At 37.6% G+C, this 17,114-nt stretch overlaps 1 protein-coding gene across 3 annotated transcripts in view; it reads left to right on the top strand.

Moving 5' to 3' along the window:
- MAPK14 (mitogen-activated protein kinase 14) overlaps positions 1 to 17,114 on the top strand; it is a 72,152-nt gene that overhangs the window by 25,814 nt on the left and 29,224 nt on the right. For all 3 annotated transcript variants that reach the window (XM_058554502.1, XM_058554501.1, XM_058554503.1), the window contains exons 2-4: positions 164 to 293; positions 7,049 to 7,107; positions 16,768 to 16,879. In XM_058554502.1, coding sequence (XP_058410485.1) covers positions 164 to 293; positions 7,049 to 7,107; positions 16,768 to 16,879 — 301 coding nt within the window. The remainder of the gene's footprint in view (positions 1 to 163; positions 294 to 7,048; positions 7,108 to 16,767; positions 16,880 to 17,114) is intronic.

Here is a 17,114-nt window from a genome sequence, read left to right as displayed (position 1 = left end):
TTTGGATAGTGGAATTATAGGTCATTTTAGTTTTTACCTTTATACTTTTTTTCTATTTTGTTATAGACCCATTTAATTCGGAAATGAAATACGCTTGTAAATACTAATTTTGAAGTATTTAGAGCACATTTAATGATGGTTTTTATGTTTTTTTTTCCCTTAGTGCTGCTTTTGACACAAAAACTGGGTTACGTGTGGCAGTGAAGAAGCTATCCAGACCATTTCAGTCCATTATTCATGCCAAAAGAACCTACAGAGAACTGCGGTTACTTAAACACATGAAACACGAAAATGTAAGTTATTCATTCAAGGAAGAATAAATTCTGCTCTTGAATAGACTGGAAAAAATTGTGTTTTAATTACTGCAAATGGAAATACATTAGAGTATGTCAAACTTTGGACTGTGCTTCTCGTACTGGGGTGTTAGTGACCACTGCATTATGTCAGGTAGCTACTCAAAGCTTTGCAGTGAAATTGGTACATCTTCCTGGAGTTCAAGTTTTACTCAAGGATTTTTAGAGGGAAAGCATTAAAAAATTTTTTTAAATAAAAAAGGATATATTCTGGGGTTGGCCTGGTGGTGCAAGTGGTTAAGTGCGCACGCTCCGCTTCGGCAGCCCGGGGTTCGCGGGTTCAGATCCTGGGCACACACCAACACACCACTTGTCACGCCATGCTGTGGTGGTGTCCCATATAAAGTAGAGGAAGATGGGCATGGGTGGTAGCTCAGGACCAATCTTCCTCAGCAAAAAAAAAAAAAAAAAGGAGGATTGGCATCGGATGTTAGCTCAAGGCTGATCTTGCTCACAAAAAAATAAAAAGGGTGTATTCTGAGGTACAACACAAAATTCACAAGGATTTTTTTGTTTGTTTGTTTTGGTGAGGAAGATTGGCCCTGAGCTAACATCTACCAATCCTCTTTTTTTCACTGAGGAAGACTGGCCCTGGGCTAACATCCGTGCCCAACTTCCTCTACTTTATATGGGACGCCACCACAGCCTGGCTTGCCAACTGGTGCGTCGGTGCACGCCCAGGATCCAAACCTGCGAACCCCGGGCCGCCGCAGTGGAGCGCGTGCACTTAACCGCTTGTGCCACCGGGCCGGCCCCCACAAGGATTTTTAACAGAAAATATTATAAAGAAATTTTGTATTCTTTTCCTGACTTACTTAAGGCTATATTATCAGAATATGGGTGTCCATGACTATTTTGCATTATTATGGGTTATTTCAGTGAAGAAGTTTTGAAGAAGAGTGCCTTAGGCTTACTGACTGTCTTGTCAAAGATGGCTATTATTTTATGTATAATTTAATATTATAATTTTTCTGGGGGCCGGCCCAGTGGCGCAAGCAGTTGGCTGCGCGTGCTCTGCTGCGGCGGCCCGGGGTTTGCCAGTTCCCATCCCAGGCGCACACTGATGCACTGCTTGGCAGGCCATGCTGTGGCGACTCGCGTCCCATATAAAGTGGAGGAAGATGGGCACGGATGTTAGCCCGGGGCCAGTCTTCCTCAGCAAGAAAAAAAAGAGGAGGATTGGCAGATGTTAGCCCAGGGCTGATCTCCTCACACACACAAAAAAAAAATTATAATTTTTCTTTTTAATCATCTTCAAAAGACAGCTTTTCCAGATTCAGGTATTTTAATAAATGTGACAAAGACATTGTTTAAGTTAAATATAACTTTTTCTTTTCTGTCAATTTGGACATTTGAGAACAATGCCATCCTGCAAAGGAGTGCTTAAAAATCCTAATATGGTAAATAAATGGGTGCAATTGGAATATTAACTGAAAGTGAAAAAACAATTGACTTAGGACACTTATTTTCCTGAATTTCAAAATCAAGTTAAAAAGAATTTATGTGATTGCTGTATGAAAGTAACTGGAAAATTTGTAGCATTGTGGAAAAAATGGCCATAGAGATTTTAGAGTCATTTGATCCTATTGATTTGAAAAAATTCACAATCTGTAAATTTATTACTTGGCTATTCAAACTTTTTCTGTTTTAATAATTGGACTTTTTTCTCCATAGTAAGAGAAAAAATCACAGATAAGTGATACTTTATTAATATACATTTGTTTCGCAAAGTACAGATTTCTTCCAAATTGAGAGCATTGAGATTTAAAATCGAAGTCAGATTATGGATGCTATTGTAGTCACAGCTGCGGCTTCCTATTTATTTTCATGTTTTATTTTAGTTGCGTACTGTTGAGAAAATCCTGTTTCCCGCAGATAACCTCTATTCCTAGGTCTAATTTTATATCGGCATCCATGTGCAAACCTAAGTTTTTAAAGGCTCAATGCAGAGCTACGGCCTTCCTAATCAGTGACGTGTTTACAAGAAGTTGAGATATGTGGAAAAAGCTGGCAAGAGAAGCTTTATTCCAAGGTCTGCATAAAATCAAGGTGGCCTGGCAGCTTGACTGATGCGTTTACATTTGGTTTTTTAACACAGTTGAGCTTGTATGCTGTTTTTCGTTACACGTTAATAAATGTGAGAGACATTGTCATAGCCTTTTAAACATAAAGAATACTTTGAAAATGGAATGAAAGCCAAACATTTATGGAACCTCAGAGCACCTCCAGGAGGCCCCGGGATTCCAGTGATGTTGCCTATGCTAATTTAAGACCATCTGGTTTAGAAGATGACCAGTGCTATACTTTATTGTTCTGCTTTTCTTCATAAACAATTTAAGCCAACGTTTATGGCAAAAATTATTTTGCATAATCTGAATCCATGTCTTGGCTTTTCTGGTGATCATAAGAAACAACCTTATTTAGTTTTCATGCTTTAATTTTCTGTAATGAGAGACTTCAAAGTGTATCTTATGATATTGGGTTGGTTACATTTGGGCTGTTCTGTATTTGGAGAAATGAAGAGGCCACAGTGATGGAATACGATTGTTCTAATTTAGGAAAGGCTACAAAACTCTTTAAAAAAAGGGGACTGACAGTATTAGGAAAACAGGATTTTAATTTAGAGAAGTTGTTTTCTAAGCAGCTTGCTTAATAGCAGTTCGTCTATTTTGTATTAAGATGTTTAGGTTTTAGCAGTATCAGTGTAGAGGGTCACCTATACTTAGGTATGGGTGATTTGTTGTTGGAACAAAAGAAGGCATATGGCTGAGTGTTTTATAGTTCTCTATTCTGTTGGCAAATGTTTGAAGGAAGAATGAGAAGGGCTAAGAAACTGACTCAATGTAGAAAAATCCCTGAATTTCAGCCTATTCTACAAACACTTGTTAGGTGCTTACAATGTAAAAGTAGTTTCACCCGGTAAAGAACCAAGACTTCCAGGTTTAATCGAGGATCTTAAGAGGAATTCCTCTCCTTCATCTTCCTCTTCCTCTTTCTTTTTTTTTAAATGACTGTTTTGGCCAATTTTTAGCTAGCTGCCAGGACTCCAAAGACAACAGCAGCGGCTTAAAACTCTTGAAAATTTTAGGTAAGTATTGGTAACAAATAGAGTTTTTAGGTACTGGAACGCACATGTGATCTTTTACACAAAAATACCTCTGACTCACAATCCATAGTTCATCTTATTTCCTTGAGTACTAATAATGAATAACAGATACACATTTATCAGATGGGTGACAGGAGCTAGAGGATGTGCTCTGTGACTCTAAGAGTTATTCTCTGAACAAGGTTAGCTGGCTCATTCCTAGTTGAACTTGCAACCTTGATCTCATTAATACCTGCTCTAAGGAAAGATTAAAGGGAAGCAACCTGCTAGCTGCATCCTTTTGCTGTCTGGGTAGGTACTTCAAAGGCTGCCCAGTTAAGGGCCTGGAGATCTTTCCATTTTCAAATTTAAAAATGTTTGAGGGAATTCTTTTATAAATTTTATTTGGGAGCCTTAGATTTAACCTTACCATGGTAGACCAAGTGGTTGCTTTGGTGTGCTTCTTTTAGATAAATACATTAAATATTGTCTTTGGTTACTGAGTTAAAGTGTTTGAGTCTGTGCCAGTTTAATAAAAATGTATTACTTCTGTCTGTCAGCTTTTAGACCATTGTAGGACAGTCATCAGAGATATTTGCTGATTATTTGTATTGTAAATGTCTTCTCTAAATATTTGATTCCTAGGTTACTTTTAAGTGTCTGAAATCATATAATGGCAGAAGGAGTAGGAAATAGGCTAAAATTTGACTTGAATTAATGGAAATTTCCATTTAAGAAGTGAGAAATGAATAGATTATGGAATATTCCTAAAATGTTCCCCAGATCTATTTTAATGCTAGGAAACTTTTGTTTTACTGTATTTTCCTTATATTAATACTCCATAAATACAGTTAATAGAGAAGGGATATTTGTAAAAGCCCACAAAAAAATTTAAAATACTTTGATGTAACATGGGTATTTTTAATCTCATAAAATGTATCCCTTTTAAAGGAAATTAGAATTTGGTAGGGCATTTACTAGTATGCTTTATTATTTTTTCCAAATTAGTTCATTGTGCTTCTTGCAGCCATGCTTTTTAATCATCTGAATAATTTGGTTTAGCTGTATATCTCAGATTTTGTTACTGGAAGTAGGTGCTTAAATAGTCTGTTTCTGTGATTTGTATTTTGTAATTCTTTATAAAACTCTAAAGCTTGTGATCACCACTTATTTTGGTGATCCACAGAGGTCAGTCCTTTGTGCTAGGCACCTTCAGATCCATTGTCTGCTTACTCTTCCCCACGGTGCTGTGAAAATAAGCAATGAAATCCCTGTGTCTTTCTTATGAGGAAAATGAGGCTCAGAAAAAGATACATTTTTTTTTTTTTCATTTATTTAACAAATACTAATTGAATTGCTGTGTGCCAGGCACTATTCCAAGTGCTGGGGTTATTGGAATGAAAAAGACTTAAGCTCGTAGATCCAGGAAGTCTCAAACTGATTGTGGGGTTCAAACTTAAAGCTGTTTGATGCCAAAATGCCTGTTACGTTTTCAAATTGAAATTGGAGCTTTTATTTCAAAATGTTTTAGACTTGTTTTGTTTTACTGTCTTTGAGGTAACTCTTGAATGAATAATCTTGGATCTTTAGTGGTTTAATTTTATTTTGATCTGAGGGTGATTTTCACAGTCACAATTGAAATACAAAGTAAAACAATGTAAATTGTTTTAAACTTTTCTTATTGTATTGAGGAGATGGAGCATCTCAGCTAACAAGAATCAGTGATTAGAAAATATTGGGACAGGTGAATTTGACTTAAATTTAAAGCACTATTCAGAGTTATTATAAGGTCACGGATACACTATTGGTGGGAATGCAAGTTGGCCTTATCTTTATAGAGGACACTTGGACAATATTAAGATCTTTAAATATATTGGTGTCCTTTGATCCTGTAATTCTATTTCCTAAAATTTAGTCTCTGTCTGGAAGAAAATACAAGATGTGCAAAATACACACACACACACGATGTTCTGTAAATGTCCAAAGATAGGACATTGGTTAAATTATGGTATATATAAATGATAGAGCATGTTATTGAAAAATATTTAAGGACGTGAGAATAGTCATTATATGTTAAGTGACAAGGCAGGATATAAAACTGTATGCTTAGTATAACCCCAATTTAATTTATGTACATCAGAAAAATCAAAGGAAGTATCTCAAAATGTTAATGATAGTTTTAATGGGTAGTTCAATTATAGGTAATTTTGGTTTTCTTGTATACTGTTGTCTGGGTAAGGATCTGAGGATCGGTGTCTTTCCTTTGGAATAAGATGCAAAGACTTGAAAAGCTATTCTTGAATTCCAAGACCTTTTTTTTCGTTTCCCTTTTGGGTTCAGGCTGTATAATTGAAACTGCTTTTAAAAGTCTGATATTTGGGTGAATGGAGTAACATTCTGATTAGAAGTGCTCTTTTTCATGATAATATTTTGAACATTGGTATATTTTACTTTTAGAGCTGTTTGTTTAACTTGGTTGGTTAAAGCAACATGCCAACAAGGCCACAGTCATGGGTCAGTTTCATGAAGGCCATTTAGTTTTCATTTGTTTCATTTCTAGATACTCTTAAATCTGGCTGGGCACGTTATAAATGAATTATATTTCTTGTTTGCCTTCTCAGTGCCTAACTTTGTAGAAATGAGTGGTCTGGATTTTAGGAGGAACTGTAGGGTGGGGTGAGAGATGGTATATGTGGATAGATCAGTATAAGTTCATGACTAGAAAAACCACTCAAAGACCATGGATTACTGAGTATTAAGTAGCTCTTTGCTTTATCCTTATATAACGATAGAGTTTTTTTTCCCCTTCATTGTTAAGTAGTCTGATCTAAATACCTGATAATGATTAAGAAAATTATCTTAATATTAAGAATAATAACAAGAATATACTGAGAGATTGTTTTGGGGCTTTAAAAATGTCAATTTGGAGCCAGCCCTGATGGCCTAGTGGTTCAAGTTGGCATGCTCCACTTCAGCTGCCTGGGGAACACACCACTCGTCTGTCAGTAGTCATGCTGTGGCAGCGGCTCACATAAAAGAAGTAGAAGGACCTACAACTAGAATATACAACTGTGTACTGGGGCTCTGGGGAGGAGAAAACAAAAAAGAGGAGGAAGATTGGCAACAGATGTTAGCTTAGGGCCAATCTTTCCCAGCAAAAATAAAATAAAAAATGTCAATTTTGAAGACTATATAGTAACAAGAAAAATTTTCATGGAATAATAATAATGTTTAAAAAAGAAAAATAACAGCTGTAGAAGTGTGACTTTTTTCTGTTTGTTAATCATTAGACTATTAGTGCATATGTAAGTCCAGAGCCCTAAATCTTTTTGCTTTCTGATAAACTAATGGCTGTATGTGACCAAATTCTAAAGAGATGAAGATTTTTAATAGTAAAATAGGTTATTATGAGAAGTGACATCAACAAGTAAAAAACAAAAGCATAATTTGTGTAGAAAATAAGTTGGAGTTATTAAGTATGTGGTGTTGTGATGTTATTGAACTGAAATAGTGGGATTTAGAACTAATTCCTATTAAAACGATTAAGACCTGATGGCTACTATGGTAAGTTCAGTATTTATCCACTGTTTGATTTTTGTGTTTCTTATAGGTGATTGGTCTGTTGGATGTTTTTACACCTGCAAGATCTCTGGAGGAATTCAATGATGTGTGAGTAAATCTTCTGCATTTTCCCGCCTCAGCTAGAGGATGAGGATTAGCAGCCCATTTCTATTCCTGAACCATTTAGCAGTATACAGACTTCAAAAGATTCTTCATTCCAAGTGTGGTATATATATACAATGGAATACTACTCAGCCATAAAAAAAGACAAAATCGTCCGATTTGCAACAACATGGGTGGGCCTGGAGGGTATTATGTTAAGTGAAATAAGCCAGAAAGAGAAAGACAAACACTGTATGATCTCACTCATATGTGGAATATAAACCAACACATGGACAGAGAAAACTGTAGTGTGGTTACCAGGGGCAATGAGGGTAGGGGGTGGGCGCAAGGGGTGAAGGGAAACGTGTATGGTGATGGACAAACAAAAATGTACAACCATAGATTTCACAATGTTATAAACTATTAAAACATCAATAAAAAAAAAAGATTCTTCATTCTTATCACCCAACCCTTCTGAGGGGTGGGGATGGATACAGAAGATGTATATTATAGGTGGTATACATTAGTATTTTCATTGTTTCAGGCACATCGTGCCCCATTTGAAGAGTCAGTGGTGAGTCCTTCCAAGAGTTCCATGGAGAAGAGTATAGGGAGTTTTAACTATGGTTTTTGTTCTCAAATTGCTATACGGCTTTTAAAGGGACACCTTTATATCACTACTTTTACGTCAGGAAATGTAATGGAGCCCTGGTTCCATGCAGATTCTTCCCTCTCTCTTATCCCAGTTGTGTGTGGGAAATCGTACGAGAACTTCATGCTGATCCTTGAGGTATTGGATTTCTGCACTGGGAAAAGGGGCGGGCCTTGCATGTTGGGAAAGCTGATGAATAGTGCTAATTCTCCCAGTTTTGTGACCATCTCTCTTGTTTTAGCATGGGACGCCCCTGGAAAGCAGAGCCTCAGAGTCTCAGGAACCAGTAGTGGGGGGCTAGGGAGAATGAAACAGGGAAGGAGAGAAAGCTACTGCAAGGATATGTTGTTAAGTTGTTCACCATTGTCGGCAACTGGGCTGAAAACTGCCAAGATCTTCTAGGAAGCTGTACAGAATGCACCTCAGGTGGGGAGCATTTATCCACTGGCTCCTGACCCCATGGGCAAGGGTTGCTCCATGAGGCATTAATGCCCTCACATGCCCAGGTTGCACCTGTGTGAATGCAAGACAGATTTCAGCAGGTGTTCTTGTGCATGTGTGAGCTCTCTGTTGTAGCTTTCCCAAAATCTGAATTAGCACACCTCCTTCCCATCCCCGGTTCACAGATCTGATACCATAAGAGAGAAGGAACCCCTTAAATTCAGAGTTATGCATTTTGTCCTGTTGAAATTTTGGCATTCCTAACTGGACAGGGTGACTATTATGAAAGTCAAAGCAGAACTGCAGATCATGGCTGCTCTTCCTTAACCTCTGCTCCCCGTCGTCCCCAGTGCTGAACTCAGCCGGTTTCTCCGCACCGTTATCCTGGGTTCAGCTTCTCCTACACTTATCCTGGGCTGAGTGCAAGCGCCATTTGCTCCTTTCCCAGAGAACAAGGGATATGTTTGGGCTTGTACATTCTGTCTAATGAAAGGGGGAAAGAAAAAATGGAAAAGAAACATAGAATATGAAATGGAAAGAGAAGGAGGGAAAGTAGCAAAAAAATTTTCCCACTATTTGAACTTAGTTGGAACATGATATGGCTGAGAATAGAAGATGAGAGAGGAGAATCTGGTCCAAGTACATGAACTCCCACCCACATTAACCTTGATCCTGCTAATGAAAGTTTAAGAAGCAAGCAAAGGAAAAGATAGGCAATAACTAAGAACAGCTGTGTTTCCTGTATCCCTGCTTGGCACTCGAATGTGGAGTCTTCCAAAGATTACTGGATGCTACCCAGGCAGGGGCATGTGTGTTGCAAGTTGTTGAGCCGTGCTGTAGGCTATGCTTGGAAAAAAGAATATTACAGAATTTTTTTTTTTTAATTAATTACTATATTTTTAAAGACTATTTTTTTTACAGCAGTTTTAGGTTTACAACAAAATTGAAAGGGAGGTACAGGGATTTCCAGTATACTCCTCTACCCCCACACATGCATAGCTTCCCCCATTGTCAACATCACTCACTGGAATGGTACATTTTTTACCAAGGATAAACCTACAGTGACACATTATAGTCATCCAAAGTCCAAAATTTACCTTAGGGTTCGCTCTTAGTGTTGTACATTCTATGGGTTTGGACAAATGTATAATGACATATCATCATTATGATATCGTACGGTGTATTTTCACTGCCCTAAGAATGATACTTTTTGATATTCTGCCTAAATGTGGAAGAAATGCTGAAGTAATGTGTTTGTGAATTTTTTTGGAAAATATTTGAGTCAGATCTGAGCTATATCCCAAAATTTTAGGTATAATTAGGATGGATTTATTTAACAAAAAAGTTGATGATTTGCTGACCTGGGCAAATGTATTTTGGCTTAATCAGGCATTATGGAACAGATTATGAACCTGTTCTTCCTGTATGAAAAGACCTTATTTAAGGCTGATGTCTATTTGAAAGGTTAAGTTTTAGCCATTGTCATGCCTTTGGCTCCTTTATCCACTGACTACAAGCACACCCACTGAATTAAAGTTGCATTTATTTCTTTATTCATTCAACAAATACCATGGCTGCTGAGCAAGAATCTGTTCTTTCTACTTAACTGTAGCTGGGCTCTGACTCTTTCTTTATTTCTAGCTTTATTGAGATATAATTGACATACAACATTGTATAAGTTGGGTTCTGATTCTCTATAAACAAGAACTGAATTCATCTCTTGGGAGCAAATCTCAGTACTACATGTTGAATGCTTGCTGATTGGAGTGTTGGAATAGGCTCAGAATAATTAGAAACACTAGTCTTTCCCATTGATGAAATAAAAATCTTATTAGAGGAGATAAATTCAAAACGCTTTTGTAACCAAGTTATCAATTGGCTGTATGACCTTGGACAAAGTCACTTGGCCTCTCTGGGCGCCAGTTAACGTCCCTGTAAAATGATGAAAATTGGGGTGGTTGACTTCTGAAGTGTTTTCAATCTCAGAGAATCTCTGAAAATAGAATATGAACCTAAGGTTGCCTTTAGAAAAATTTTTCGTTGTTTACCTTTTATGATGTTTGTATTACTGAAAAAAATTAGTGTTTGTCCAGGACTATGATTATTTCAGTGTTTTCCAAAGTCATTTCAGAATTTGCATAAGAGCTAAACATCTTCACCTACAATTGCAGGGTTTGCATATTTACATACCTTTAGGGCCAGACAAATAAATTAAATGAGGCTCAGTGTTATACAAGTGGGAGTAGTGGAGTCTCTGGTAAAACAGAATACCCGCACTTCCTAAAAGCATTCAAATTCACATTAAAACAAAACAAGCAACCAAAAACCCGCTGTTCTGGCCAGATCAAACGCACTGAAGGCTAGAGTGGTTCTGTGGGCTGCCGGGTTTAGAGCAGGCTGTATTCTGAACATGAATTTTCTGTGCTAATTAACAAAATCTCTAATTACTTTTCATATTTACAGCTGACATTTAATCATGTGTTATGTGTATTTGTGCTTTTATGTCTCAGTTAGCACTTTTCATTTATTATACAATTCAAGTTTTAATGAATTTCTTGGTTCATAGGCATCCTACATACTTCATTTGTAAGACTATACTTTGGAGAAAGGAACAATAGGTAGAGACTTGATCATTGGGAACAATGTACAGTTACTGAATCTGCCAGATAGAGATGGTGTCTGGAAAATGTAGAGTTAAAAGATGAGTATACCAAGTTGTTCTTGACTGCCATATGATGTGGTTGTACAGATGGCAGAACTTTGTAAAAATATATCTAGATCTTTTAAATGATTGGAGATCATTTGGACATTTCTGTTGGCTCCTTGGTGGTAATATTTGGCAGGAGGTGGCATATATGTGCATATGCATGCTGCAAATGTTTAGTTACCAATAGAAATCCAAAAATTTTAGATAGCCAGCATAAGAAACTAACCCTAGAGTAAGCTGTAACTTCGTGCTACTACAGTGTTGCCTTTTCTTAACTGGAGCGGTCCTCTGATCAAGCTTAGTAGGCAATGGAGAGTTTTCGGACTCTTAGTGGGAACTATTTCCTCAAATTTCAGGGAAACTGAATTGTCATGGATTAAGTGGAAATCTCTCCCCACTATTTTCTGCCCCTTTTCCCCTTATTTTACAACTTCCCGTCCCAGGTTTCTTACATCCAAGTTCCTTATCTCTGCTCATTAGTTCTTGAAGAGGGAAGGGAAGTGGAGTTTTGAAATCTGCTGTGATCTAGCAGAGGACCTCCAACAAGGTCAGTCAGCAGCCATTGTTTTAGTGAAAGCTGCCTTTAGTGAAAGGCAGACAGTCACCTAGGTTAGCCTTCCACTTACCTAAAACAAATGAAGGACAAAGTCAGATTTATAATGTCTAAGGTGTTAAGTGTGTTAAGCGTGTTAAGTGATCTCAGGAGATGAGAGGAGCTTAGTGGAGGAAAGCCTTTAAAGAAGGTAACTGTGTCCAAAAAACAGATGCTTATGGATGGAGTGTAGAGGTTAAAATTTATTCTAGATAAATCAAATAAGTCATATATATGCCTTGCTCTCACCTAAATTCTATATCTGTCTTTTACACTGTTGCAGCCGCAGTGCTCAACAGTAAATATTTGTTGATGGAATGATTGAATGAATAACCTTGTGCTATCTTGTTTATAACTGATGGATGATCTAGTTGTCTGGTAATATGCCCAGGGCATTCTCTTTTGACTAGCTTTTCGTTTTTATCCTGTAATGTAGACCATATGGTAGAACATTGAGTCTGATTTGGTTGATGCAGGTAAGGTAGAGGGCACCTTTCAGTAATCTTTGCTTCAAAAGTGGAGAATAGTCTGTTGTGAAATATGCTGGCTAAGCTGCCTACCTGGCTGCTGAATGGTACTTTTACCCTTTACATTAGAACAATCTGGTCTGCTTACCAGATGAGGTCTTTGGTGTGAGTATTTCAATAAGATGTGCCCTTGCCTGATCTTACTAGTAATGCTATATGAGTTGTCCTGGGTCATTCAATTCATTTCAGTAGTAAGTGAGTGCTTTATATCTGCCAGACGCTGTTCTAGGTACTTTAGATACTACAGGGAACAGAAAAGAACCCTGCCCTCCTCAAACATCGTATAGATAGATGACAATAAACAATGAGCGTATAAAAAGGGAAATTAGTATGTTAGCAGGCAATAATGCTGTGGATGAAAAGAAAAGGTAGAGTAGGGAAAGGGAATTAGGAGTGTGAGAGCAGGGGGGGGATGCAATTTTAAGTAAATTGAGAAAGTGAATTTTGAGCAAAAATTTGAAGGAGTTGAGGAATCAGACCCATGGATATCTGGGGGACGAGCAGTCCAGGCAGAAGGAGCAGCCAATGCAAAGGTCCTGAGGTGGAAGACTGCATGTGTATTGGTATTGCAGCAAGGGGGCCTGTGTGGCTGGAGTAAGGAGGCCAGTGTGGAGCTGAGTGAGAGCAGGGAAGAGAAGTAGATGATGAAGTCAGAGATAACTGGGGCAGCGTACTGGATTATGCAGGGCTTTATTGGCTTTGAAGGGGCTTTTGTCTTTACTCTAAATGAAATGGGAAGCATTTGAGGAGAGGAGTGACATGATGTGATGTTTACTTTTAAAGATGCGCTCTGTCTTCTGCTGTGTTGAGAACAGACTGTGGTGAGTCCCTAGGATCATTGGGTGTGTTTCAGAGGCTTGTGGTTACAAATTGTCAATCCTAGTGATTATTTTAAATACTTTGTTTAGATATGGAAATGTTTTTTTGCCTTTTGGTAATTGCTTTATCAAATAGGGCTGGTGGTAGTTAAGATGCCCATCTATAGATATAGAAGAGATTTTTTTCTACATAGGTTTGTTCTGATTGTATTACGCATTAAAAAAGAAAAGTGGTAAGGGAGGAGTCTTGACAATTGGGTGTTATCCAGGAAGTGCTTAATAAATGAGGCTCTAGAAGGGGCACTGTCTAGAGTACTGAAAACCACTTATTGTAGATTCTGCTTTTTTGCTGGTACAGGACAATTTTACTTATAAGAGTTACTTTGAGAAATGGTGATTTATGCTCTTTATATTTGATTAAATTTAAAGGAGACTATCTTCACAAGAAAAGTGAAAATCAAGATTTGTATTAGGCATGGGGCTGGCCCGGTGGTGTAGCGATTAAGTTTGCGCGTTCTGCTTCGTCGGACCGGGGTTTGCCGGTTCGGATCCTGAGCATGGACCTACTCACTGCTTATCAAGCCGTGCTGAGGCAGCGTCCCACGTAGAAGAACTAGAAGGACTTACAACTAGGGTATACAACTATGTACTGGGGCTTTGGGGAGAAAAAAGGACAAGGAAGATTGGCAACAGATGTTAGTTTAGGACCAATCTTCCTCAAAAAAAAAAAAAAGATTTGTATCGGGCCATGAAATCATTTTTTCAGCCTTTAGCCTAATAAAGTCCTACTTGCTTAATTCTTTTTTAAAAATGGGAGAACTAGATAGCTTTCAGCTGTTCTTAAGTCAAACCTTCACACATTTATTGAGGTGTTATGAACGCTGACAATAATAGGCATGTCTTTACTGAAATGTAGCTTTCCAGAGACAAATACTGTGGAAATTACGTGGCTATCCATTAATGCCCCTTTTGGATTTGACTTAAGATATGCTCATCTACATTTTTCTCCCACTCGCTTGTTCACTACTTTAAAAGTTGATATCTCTTCCATAAACATTCAGTCACTTTGCGTGATGCTTGCTTTTGTCCACTGTTGCAAGATTTATTTTGGAAACCTTTCTGTATGTGATGAGTTGGGATTTTGACAATTGGTTGTCGTGGGTTGTTCTTTGGGCTTCATGGAAACAACATGTAGTGATTAGGTTAGTTCCTGCAAGACGCTTCTGCCATGAATAATGCTTTTCAGTTGATTCAATTGTAGCCTAGCAGCAGTGCTTGGTAGTTATTACTATACTGATTAGTCTTATATACTCACATAATGTTTTGACAGTCTCACCCTCTGTTTGGAAATTCTGGTGATAAAATGGATGTGGTCTCTGATGGGGAGGGAGTTTGACCGGAATTACACAGCAGTGGAATATGCTGACTAAACTCGTGTTCTCTCAGGCTGTGCAATCAGTGGTGTTCTGGCTGTGTAGGATTTCTTAAGTCACTGGTAACCATTTAAACACAAGAGTTATACTTGGAATTACATGGTTGCATTGGTAGTACTGCTAAACACCTTTGTGAACTAGCACAGACATATTAGAGAGTAAAGATTTTTCGGTTTTATTTCAAGATACAAGGTTTCTTTGGTTTACCTTTTCTACTTAAAATTATTTTTAAAAGTTGAGAGAATAATCCTTTTACTACCCAGTGTCATAAAATGTAATTATTTGCGAAGCAGTCTTATAAAGACAGAAATTGAATTCCTTCTTCCTCAACCTGAGCCTTGCAATATGTCATAATTGGTGTTATGGATATGGCAACCATTATCCTAGATTTTCTAGGAGAAGTCCTGATTTCAAAATATTAACTGGTTATTCACAACATTCTCATATTTGTTAGATTATGTGTCAATTTCGGGTTAAAAGAATACAGTGACCATGATTAGGGTGGAATATTGCTTGTTTTTGCCAGCTTTCTTCTTCTTTAAAGATTAACTTTGATAGTAAGTGTTGAGAATTGTTAAGGAAATTATCTGGATATACTGCTTCCTTGATTATTGTGACATTTATAAAACTTTAAAAAAAAAATCATTCTCTTGACTTAAATTCTACTTCAACTGGAAGAATTTGGAGGCAGTATGTGCTGTGATTAGGATCACGGTCTCTGAGATCAAACAGTTTTGGATTCAACCCCTGACACGACCACTCTTTTAACCTTGAGCATGTTACATATCCTTGTTCTGTCTCTGTTTTTTCATCAGTGAGGTGGGATTACTAATGGGACTTACCTTATAGGGTTGTTGGGAAGAGTACATGAGTCATGGGCATAATAAATGTGCTTGGCATGGAATAAGCACTATGGTTATGTTATGTTGAGCTTGGAATATCTCTTAAATCAGAACCACCTTTATGAAAATAGTTCAAGAAGTCTAATTTACTCTTTAAATTATATTTACAGTCCACCATTTCCTCAAGGCACAATATAAACATGCGAATTTTAAAAATATGAAATGCTAAAATCTTACCTGAGGTTACATCTAGGCTAAGTCCTATTGGTCTTCGTGAAATTGGGAACTGACCACATCAGCCCAACAGGGAAATTATGAAACAGAAAAAAATTTCAGTTCTTCTTTGAGAAAAGAAAGTAATACATAAGTGTGTGGGGTGTGTGTATGGGTGTGTATAAAGAGAGGTCATACACAGTTATTCATTTAATACGTTAATAGTAGATTTAAATTTACTGGACTGGTTTCTTCCCCTCCAAATTCATAAAAAATAAAAATAAAAATGAAATGAAACCAGCATTCTTTATAGCTCAAATGGTGTTCATTATTATTCAGCCTTAAGAATGGGTAATGATTCTTTTCTTTTGGGAGGAAGATCAGCCCTGAACTAACATCCAATGCCAATCCTCCTCTTTTTTGCTGAGGAAGGTTGGCCCTGGGCTAACATCTGTGCCCATCTTCCTCTATTTTGTATGGGACGCTGTCACAGCATAGCTTGACAAGCAGTGCATCAGTGCGCGCCCGGGATCCCAACCTGCGAACCCGGGGCCGCCGAAGTGGAGCGCGCACTTAACCACTGCGCCACAGGGCTGGCCCCAGGTAATGATTCTTATAGAGTAGATAAAACCTAACCTAATTGAAAAAAATTCAGCCTCTTTAGAACTGATTCAGAACTGATGGGTTTTTATGTTCCCATAGCTGTGTAATACAGTAATGAGTGGGTAAGGCATGGTGTCTAGAATATCTGTGGTGAACCTGTTGGACTTGAACGTAATCATTCCCTAATCTTACCACGTAAAGATGGGATTAACAACCAGCACCACACCTGTGAGGAGGAGTCCTGGAATGCCTCGTCTTGCTTACAGATAGAATATGTTCCTCCTTCCTTTAAAGTAAATGCAGGAATATTGTCAGTGAATGGTATCCTTTTATCAGTCATTTCTGAAAAAGAGGGAGAATTATAATTTGAAAATTTAAAGATACTCCTATTTTAGAACCTACAACTTGGAGGGTTTATAACGAGGTGAAAATGTAATAGTGGATTTAAAAATACAAGATACTTTATTATGGCCATGCATTTAGTTTTACTGTATATTTCTCATGCAATAGTAACATTTTAAAGAAAACTGATACAGGCATATATCATTCTAATCTCCATGTTTGCTTTTTTCTTTAAAGAACCTAGCAAACCATATGTCAAGTAGGAATGAGTATAAAAATTTTTGGGAAAGTAGACGGTGGGTGGTAAAGTTAGAACCGTGGTGTTGAAAGTAAGACCCCCCCCACCTCCATCCTCCACTTTAGTAGTTATTAAGCTTTTAGCTGTCACTGTGGTACTTACTGGGTAGCCTTTTCTTAAAAACTTTTAAAAGTCTTATGAAGATAAGAGCTTTCTTAGGGGTTCTGGATTATTGTGTAACTCTCCATTAATTTCTAGGTATCTGGTGACCCATCTCATGGGGGCAGATCTGAACAACATTGTGAAATGTCAGAAGCTTACGGATGACCACGTTCAGTTTCTTATCTACCAAATTCTCCGAGGTCTCAAGGTACAGACAGTATTAGTAAAAATTTTGAGGAATGAATTCTCCCTCTCTCCCTTCCATTTAGGGCTTAAGAAAAAAAAGCAAAAACAAAAAACTTTTCTTATGGAAAATTTCAAACACTCACAAAATCACAAGTGCAGTCATAGTATAATGAACCCCTGTGTTTTCTCAGTGACCACAATGACCAACATATGGTCAATCTTGTTTCTTTTGTATCCCCCAAGCACTGGATTATTTT

The sequence above is a fragment of the Diceros bicornis genome, chromosome 14 (assembly GCF_020826845.1).
Source record: "Diceros bicornis minor isolate mBicDic1 chromosome 14, mDicBic1.mat.cur, whole genome shotgun sequence".
Classification (NCBI taxonomy): domain Eukaryota; kingdom Metazoa; phylum Chordata; class Mammalia; order Perissodactyla; family Rhinocerotidae; genus Diceros; species Diceros bicornis.
The sequence above is the reverse complement of the archived record's forward strand: the minus strand, read 5'-3'. Positions and strand labels throughout refer to the sequence as shown.